Source organism: Colobus angolensis, unplaced genomic scaffold, assembly GCF_000951035.1.
Source record: "Colobus angolensis palliatus isolate OR3802 unplaced genomic scaffold, Cang.pa_1.0 Scaffold67, whole genome shotgun sequence".
NCBI lineage: Eukaryota > Metazoa > Chordata > Mammalia > Primates > Cercopithecidae > Colobus > Colobus angolensis.
Genome location: NW_012120376.1, coordinates 7,626,069 through 7,633,925, shown reverse-complemented (window position 1 = coordinate 7,633,925; position 7,857 = coordinate 7,626,069). Strand labels below are relative to the sequence as shown.

At 50.1% G+C, this 7,857-nt stretch overlaps 1 protein-coding gene across 1 annotated transcript in view; it reads right to left on the bottom strand.

The window, feature by feature from the left end:
• The window catches only part of SMARCC2 (SWI/SNF related, matrix associated, actin dependent regulator of chromatin, subfamily c, member 2), a 27,553-nt gene that overhangs the window by 2,781 nt on the left and 16,915 nt on the right, over positions 1-7,857 (bottom strand). The window contains exons 14-24 of the mRNA XM_011926207.1: positions 7,494-7,607; positions 6,467-6,620; positions 5,697-5,789; positions 5,345-5,464; positions 5,188-5,250; positions 4,247-4,505; positions 3,841-4,002; positions 2,729-2,793; positions 2,361-2,496; positions 2,112-2,278; positions 635-769 (exon numbers count right to left, since the gene is read on the bottom strand). Coding sequence (XP_011781597.1) covers positions 635-769; positions 2,112-2,278; positions 2,361-2,496; positions 2,729-2,793; positions 3,841-4,002; positions 4,247-4,505; positions 5,188-5,250; positions 5,345-5,464; positions 5,697-5,789; positions 6,467-6,620; positions 7,494-7,607 — 1,468 coding nt within the window. The remainder of the gene's footprint in view (positions 1-634; positions 770-2,111; positions 2,279-2,360; positions 2,497-2,728; positions 2,794-3,840; positions 4,003-4,246; positions 4,506-5,187; positions 5,251-5,344; positions 5,465-5,696; positions 5,790-6,466; positions 6,621-7,493; positions 7,608-7,857) is intronic.

The following is a 7,857-nucleotide window of genomic DNA, read 5'->3' as shown; positions in this document are numbered from 1 at the left end:
CCTGGCTAGTTTTTTAGTATTTTTTAGTAGAGACAGGTTAGCCAGGATGGTCTCGATCTCCTGACCTCGTGATCCACCTGTCTCGGCCTCCCAAAGTGCTGGGATTACAGGCTTGAGCCACCGTGCCCGGCCCGTCTGTTTCTTTTTATGTCTTCCAAAGACAAAATGGTTCAACACTATGTCTGTTCCATTCCCTTTCCAAGTTCACCTCCTGGATCTGAGGCCCTAACCCTCTCTCTCATCATTCCTTAAGCCCATTTACTCAATCACTATTTGAGTCTACTATGGGTCAAGCACTGTTCAAGGACCTGGTGATGCAGCAATCAAAACAACCAACTAGAGTCCTTGCCTCATGGAGCTGACCTTCTGTGGGACCTCAGTCCCCAGACTTCACTTGTGAGACCACTTAACTGTCCTTAACTGGCTGCCCTACTCCTGCCCTGTTCCTGCCCTGCTCTGCTTTGAAGCCCTGTCAGTCTCAGGCTTCCCCCACTGTTGCTTATCTCTCTTTCACTGAAACACACGCGCGCGCGCGCACACACACACACACACACACACACACACACACACACACGCCCCTCTGATTTTAAACTGAGGCACAGCACAGCAGGGTTCTAGGGCTCCTGCTACTCACTGCTTCTCGTTCCCGGTCCATGATAGTCTCCAGCTCCTCAAAGTGCCGAAGTTTGATCTCCAACTTTTTCATCTGGGTCTCCACCAGCAGGGCCACCAAAGATTTGATCTTCCTTTCCTCAACAGCAGCCAAGTGCTAGGGAAGGAGGAATGAGACAACACATCAGTGGGAGGACCCAACTGAAGACAATACAGAAGAAAGGTAGGGTGGATGCTGGCAGGTATAAGAACAAACTTGCTGTGGTAACAACTCATGGTGAAAGGGCTTGACTTTTTTTGTGCTGGGATCATAGGTGTGAGCCACCGGGTCTTTTGTTTTGTTTTGTTTTTGAGACAGTCTCACTCTTTTGAGACAGTTGCCCAGGCTGGAATGCACTGGCATGATCTCAGCTCACTGTAAACTCCGCCTCATGGGTTCAAGCAATTCTCGTGCTTTAGCCTCCCCAGTAGCTGAGATTACAGACATGCGCCACCACGCCGGCTAATTTCTGTGTTTTTAGTAGAGACACGGTTTCACCATGTTGGCCAGGCTGGTCTCAAACTTCCAACCTCAGGTGATCCACCTGCCTCAGCCTCCCAAAGTCCTGGGATTACTTACACGTGTGAGCCACTGCGGCCAGCCTTTTTAAAAAATTAAATTATTTTGGCTAGGCGTGGTGGCTCATGCCTGTAATCCTAGCACTTTGGGATGCTGAGACGAGCAGATCCCTTGAGTCCAGGAGTTCGAGACCAGCCTGGGGCAACAGGGTGAAACCCCGTCTCTACTAAAAATACAAAAATTAACCAGGCATGGTGGCAAGTGCCTGTAATCCCAGCTACTCAGGAGGCTGAGGTGGGAGAATCGCTTGAACCCAGGAGGTGGAGGTTGCAGTGAGCCGAGATTGTGCCACTGCACTCCAGCCTGGAAAACTGAGTGAGACTCTATCTCAATAAATAAATAAATAAATAAAATAACATGGAGGTTGAGTGTGGTGGCTCACACCTGTAATTCCAGCAATTTGGGACACCAAGGCGGGTGGATCACCTGAGGTCAGGAGTTCAAGACCAGCCTGGTCAACATGGCGAAACCCCGTCTCTACTAAAAATACAAAGAGTTAGCCAGGCATGGTGTTGTGCACCTGTAATCCCAGCTACTCAGGAGGCAGAGGCAGGAGAATCACTTGAACCTGGGAGGTGGAGGCTGCAGTGAGCCGAGATCTGACAGAGCAAGACTCTGTCTCAAAAAAAGAACATGGAGATACTGTGGCAAAGGGTAACACGGAATGAAATACCGACAGGGTTGAAAACAGGCCCAATCGTGATATATTTTTTAAAGCTTAGAGAAGGGATGACTAACTTTACCTCCTCCAGAGATTAAAAATTAAAAATAAATAGGTCAGCATTATTTAAGGTGTGAGTGAGGAAGGATTTCCTCTAAGTGACATGAGATTAGAGAAGTGGGCATTTTCTTCCCTGAGGTCTTCAAGGTCTGGCCTCACCTTGGCTTTCACTGCGGCAGCAGCCAGGGCAGCAGCAGCGGCGGTGGAGAGGTTGCCCTCGCCAATGTCCCGCTCCACCTTTGTCTTCCTTTCCCCCTCAGACTCCACCACTTCCTTCAGCACTTCCTCCTGCCCTTCCTTTGGCTCCTTCTCCTTCTCAGGATCGACTGGGCCAGGACAAGGGTTAAGTTAGCCCCACAGTTTCACCTCTCTTCCCTGCACCCCCACCTACCCTTGTGGGAGGCTCACCTATTGGGTCTCCATCACTCTTCTCAGACTCCTTCTCACTGTCGCCTTCTTTCCCTTTCTCCTCATCCTTCTTGGGAGCCTCGCTGGTTTTCTCCTTTGCTTCCTCCTCTATGGCACCCCCTCCTTCTCGGGGTTCCTGAAATTCCAGTGACAGAAAAGGAGAGTTATCAGGGATTGGGGTGATTAGTTCTCACAAAGAGGGGCCAGACAAGGAACTAAATTTATTCCTCTTACTTCGGAGGTGATTTCATTCTAGGAGACAACCCTGTCCAAAACCAGCCCTTGCCCACCTAAGCTGAACAAAGCCAATTCCCCCATCACCACAGTGCTGCACACAGCCCCTGCAGCTCCCAGCAAACCCTCTGTACCTTGGGCTCCTTCTTCTCATCCGTCGCCTGGCCTTCCACCCGAGCCTCGTCATTCCCGCTCTCCTCTGGGCCCATGGGAAAAGGAAAATAGGAAACGTCTAATACACAGTCGTCTGTGTCTAACACTCTTCTTTTTCTTAGAGACAGGCTCTTGGCTGTGTTGCCCAGGTTGGTCTCAAACTCCTGGGCCCACGCAATCCTCCCACCTCAGCCTCCTGAGCAGCTTGGACTACAGGTGTGAGCCTCTGCACCCACCTTCTCCATAACACCTGTTTTTTTTCTGTTGAGACAGGGTCTCACTCTGTAGCCCAGGCTGGAGTGCAGTAGCACAATCATGGTTCACTGCAGCCTTGACTTCCTGGGCTCAAGTGATTCTCTCACCTCAGCCTCCTGTGTACCTGAGGCTATAGGCGCATGCCACCACACCTGGCTGATTTTTTTGGTATTTTTTGTCGAGACAGGATTTTGCCACTTTGCCCAGCCTGGTTTCAAACTCCTGGGCTCAAATGATCTGCCCACCTCAGCCTCCCAAAGTACTGGGATTATAGGCATGAGCCACTGTGCCCAGCCTTCACAAGACTTTTTTCTTTTTGAGACGAAGTCTTGCTTTGTCGCCCAGACTGGAGTGCAGTGGCCTTGATCTTGGCTCACTGCAACCTCTGGCACCCAGGTTTAAGCTATTGTCCTGCCTCAGCCTCCGAAATAGCTGGGATTACATGTGTGTGCCACCATGCCCAGCTAATTTTTGTATATTTAGTAGAGACGGGGTTACAGCATCTTAGCCAGGCTGGTCTTGAACTTCTGACCTCATGATCCACCCGCCTCAGCCTCTCAAAGTGCTGGGATTACAGGTGTGAGCCACCACGCCCGGCCTTCACAAGACTTTTCTAATAGCCCCTTCTACAAGCCAAGATTTTTCTACCCAAAATCTTCCTGAGAGGACCAGTAGGGGTCCAGAGCCCCTGAGGTAAACTCATGGGGAAAATAAAAACTACCGATTTTCTCATTCATGTTGTGCTCTGATGCCAACTTGAGGCAGAAATGGCACAGGGAGGCCAGGTGGCTCCGGCTCTTGTGAAAGGCAAGAAATGTGGGAACCTGCCTGGCCTTACCAATCCGCTCAGGCTCATCAGAGGTGGTTCCTGCAATGCCACTGCTTTCCAGACCGAAGGCAGGGTCCGCCTTGCCTGTTACTTTGGCTGCTTCTTCCACTTTCCGAACATGGGCCTCCACCAAGGCCGTGGGTACCTCTTCCTTCATTTTGGAGAACTCCTCTGTAAGACCCAGAAAGGATGAGGCTGGGAGTGGCGCAGGGGGACAGTTCTGGCAATCCCTGCAAAAGCTTACTCACAAGCCCATGTCTTCATCTAAGCCAGTATGGAGCCTAGACAGATGCCCGAGCTGAGGCCTGCACAGACAAGGCCAGCAGGGCAGCCAAACTTGAGAGGATTCAGTCTAAGTAACTAGCCCTTCAAAAGCAAACTAAGAAGGCCAGGTGGAACCGCCCACCCCCATTACCTAGGGCTGACTTTGCAGCAGCAGAGGCGACTCGGGGATCGACGACAGAGGCCAAGAAGGCAACAGTGCTCATAACAGGGTTGCCCGACTGACTGAAGGGGATGGGTTGGTAGGCCAGGGGGCCTAGGGAGGCCTCTGAGTCCTCCAGGTATGGGTCTTCAATGGGAAGACGAAGAAAATGCAAGATGCACTCGTCCTGTGTGCGGCTTCCCACATGCTCGGACACTTTGTTCCAGTCATCTTTGTACATTTCCAGTGCCTGGTGGTAGTGGTGGAGACATAACTCCGCTTACTTAGCCACTTTTCTCGAAGGCCGACTCCCCCCATCCTACTAAGGGCAGCTGGTTTCAAAGCTCTCTATGTTCTGGTATTTGTGTACTCTGCTAGGTCCAAGAGGGATCTTGAAGTAGCACTAAGAAAGGATATGAAGTTAATCAAATGGCCCAAATCCCCAGCCTGGAGCTGGTCCCTGGGGCAGGTGCAACAGGCATTGGGAACGGGAGAGACAGGGCAAGATCATGCTCTGCTCATGCCAAACTCCACGATCTCTCCTCACTCACAAGTGTGGCCAGCAACTTCAACATGTCTGTTTTCTTTTTTTGTTTGTTTGTTTTTTGAAACAGGGTCTTGTCTCACTCTGTCACCCGTGCTGGAGTGCAGCAGTATGATCACAGCTCACTGGAGCCTTGACCTCCTGGGCAATCCTCCCACTTAGCCTCCTGAGTAGCTGGGACCACAGGTGTGTGCCACCACACCTGGCTAATTTTTAAAAATTTTCATAGAGACAGAGTCTCACTATGTTGTCCAGGCTCGTCTCGAACTCCTGGGCTCAAGCAATCCTCCTGCCTTGGCTTCCCAAAGTGCTGGGATTACAAGTGTGAGCCTCTACACGGAGCCCACTTCTGTTTCCAGAGAAAAACTCTTTTCTTTGCCCCAATTACCTCCAGGAGAAGCAGGGTTTCCTGTTCTGTCCACTCACGAGTGGCACTGGCTGCAGCTTTGCTCTGCAGGGGAAACACAGGCAGGTCAGAAGAGAGGAGCCTGTGACCTCTGAGGAGTGAACATTCTCTACCCCTAAAGTCGGCCCCCACCTCCTACCTTGGAGGGAACATTCTTTTTTGTGTACATGTCTGTGCGCAGCCCAAAGTTTTGCATGTCTGTTGGTTTCTCTTTGCCTTTGTCAGGAAAGTTGAGCATTTGTTGGGAAGCAGAGGTCTGCTATTTGTGGAGGGAAAGAAAGAGGTGAATACAAGTGACCGCTGGGAGCCAGGGGCTGACAGAGAGAAAAAACAGACAGAAGGAGCTTCTTTCCCAAAGCCAGGGACACCCCTGGGTGGGACTTCCTCCCTTACTGCTGTAGTTCCTCTGCTCTCATGTCTCTTCTTCCCGGGCAGGGGCCCCCCAATAAAGGGGCAAATGAGCAGCCCAGCAGGGTCTGCACCCCACCTACCAGCTCTGGCTTGCCCTTAGCCGTCTCTGGCACCAGGTCATCCAGCTCTTTGCCCTTTCGCCCAGCCTTGGTATCAGCATCAACCTGGCGGCCCTGGGGGACAGAGCTTGGCGTCATGGAGGCTGGGCAGGAAATGACCAGGCCAAGGCCCTGGAGGCCTCAAGACCAAATGCTGGGCGGCCCACAAGCTCTGGGGGCACTCATGCCACTGTTCCATGTTCCCTTCATGATTAGTAAGACATGTCATTGGCATGATATCCATATGTATTCACATTATCTTTACAGGTTCTCTTAGGAGCTGGACAATTACGTTCTAATCCTAGATTTGGTACTCTGTGACCTTGGGCAAGCCACATAACCTTCTTCCTAAATTTTATAATGGATGAAGTGGAAATGGAAAAAAAAAAAAAAAAGAAAGTGATAATTATGAGGCAAAAATGAAAAAATGTGGCAAAGATGACAAAGTTTAAAAATTTCATGCAAGTTAATTTTAAGCCATTTTTCTCTATCTATTGAATCCCCTACATTAGCCTGTCTGCTCCTTGAGTAAAAGGATAATCTCTTCTCCCTCAGCAATTACAGCCTTAGGTACAAAGGCTAAGAGAGGGTGCTAAACACATGGGGCTGATTCCTGTGGCCCTTTGCATCCCATGGAAAAGGAAGAAGCCTCAAAACACTCCTGAACCATTAGCCTAAAAACCAGAAAAAGAAAAGTTCAAAGAAGCCCAATCTTCCCAACCTCGCCCTGTCCCCATAGCACCTCACCCTACCTGAGGGGTCTTGGGCTGCAGAGGTACCAGCCCTGATGGTGTGTCAGCCAAGACATGGAAGTGAGAGGTAGGCGGAGGCCCCATTGGGGTTGGTCGACTCTCAGCATCCACCTGGTAGTTAATAAGACCCCACTGTTCTAGGAAGGCGTGGACCCTGTGCGGAGAGAGGCAGAGACAGTGTCACATGGATAGCCAGAAAGGTGCACGAGGAAGAGGAAAACTGGGGGTAGAAGTTGGGGCATAAACCCCCTCCCCACCCAAACCTGGCCTTTTCCTCTGTTCATTGTACTCCTTAGGAAATTTTACGTACTCCAGTTGTTCATTTACCACCTAAATGCCAGTGACACCGAAGTCTACATCTCCAGCCTGGGCCAATCTCTATATCCACCTACCTACTGAACATTTCTTCCTGAATAGCTAGTAAAACTGAACCAGTTTCTTTCTTTTCTTTTCTTTTTTTTCTTTGCCCTTCCTCCCTCCCCCCTCCCTCCCTCTCCCCCTCTCTCCTTCTCTCTCTCTTTTTTTCTATCCCTGAGAGGCTGAAGTGCAGTGATCACCGCTCACTGCAGCCTCCACCTCCAGGGCTCAGTGATCCTCCTATCTCAGCCTCCTGAGTCACTAAGACCACAGACACGTGCAACCACGCCTAGCTAATTTTTTTGCATTTTCTGTAGAGATAGGGTTTCGCCATTTTGCCCAGGCTGGTCTCGAACTTCTGGCCTCCAGCAATCCTCCCACCTTGGTCTCCCAAAATGTTTAGATTATAGGAATGAGCCACTACACCTGGCCTGAACGAGTAGCTTTCAATTACACACGTGCTCCTTCTTTGTCCGATATTCTACACTTCAGAGAATGCCACTGCTAATCCCTCAAGTCATTCATTCCCAAACCAGTACTTCACCTTTCTCTAGAGGTATTTTTTTCTGCCTGCTCCTCTATGTTCCTTGCTGGCATCTCTACTGTTGTCAAAACACATCCATAGGCAGGCATCCTCATGTACCCCCTTCCCCTCAGCCACAAGACCCACCTCATAATGGCACAGACATCACCCGCTAGGTTTCGGCGACAGGCGGTAGAGGTAAGATACTCTTGGGGGTTCAGTCGGTAAGTGTCAATCATAAAGTTTCGATAGGCCAGGTAGCTTAGAAGAGAGAGAAACAAGAAAAAAAATAAATGTATGTTAAAGGGCTAAAGGAAAAAATGGTAAGAGAGCTAACGACTTCTCCTGCATGATAAAGGTGGAAAAAAGTAGATTATTTGACTCAATACACTGAGTGCCTGCTATGTGCTAGATGAAAGGGTTTCAGATAGGTCTTACTTTTCCTTGATGGTGTTTTCTTTTTTTTTTTTGAGACGGAGTCTTGCTCTGTCGCCCGGGCTGGAGTGCAGTG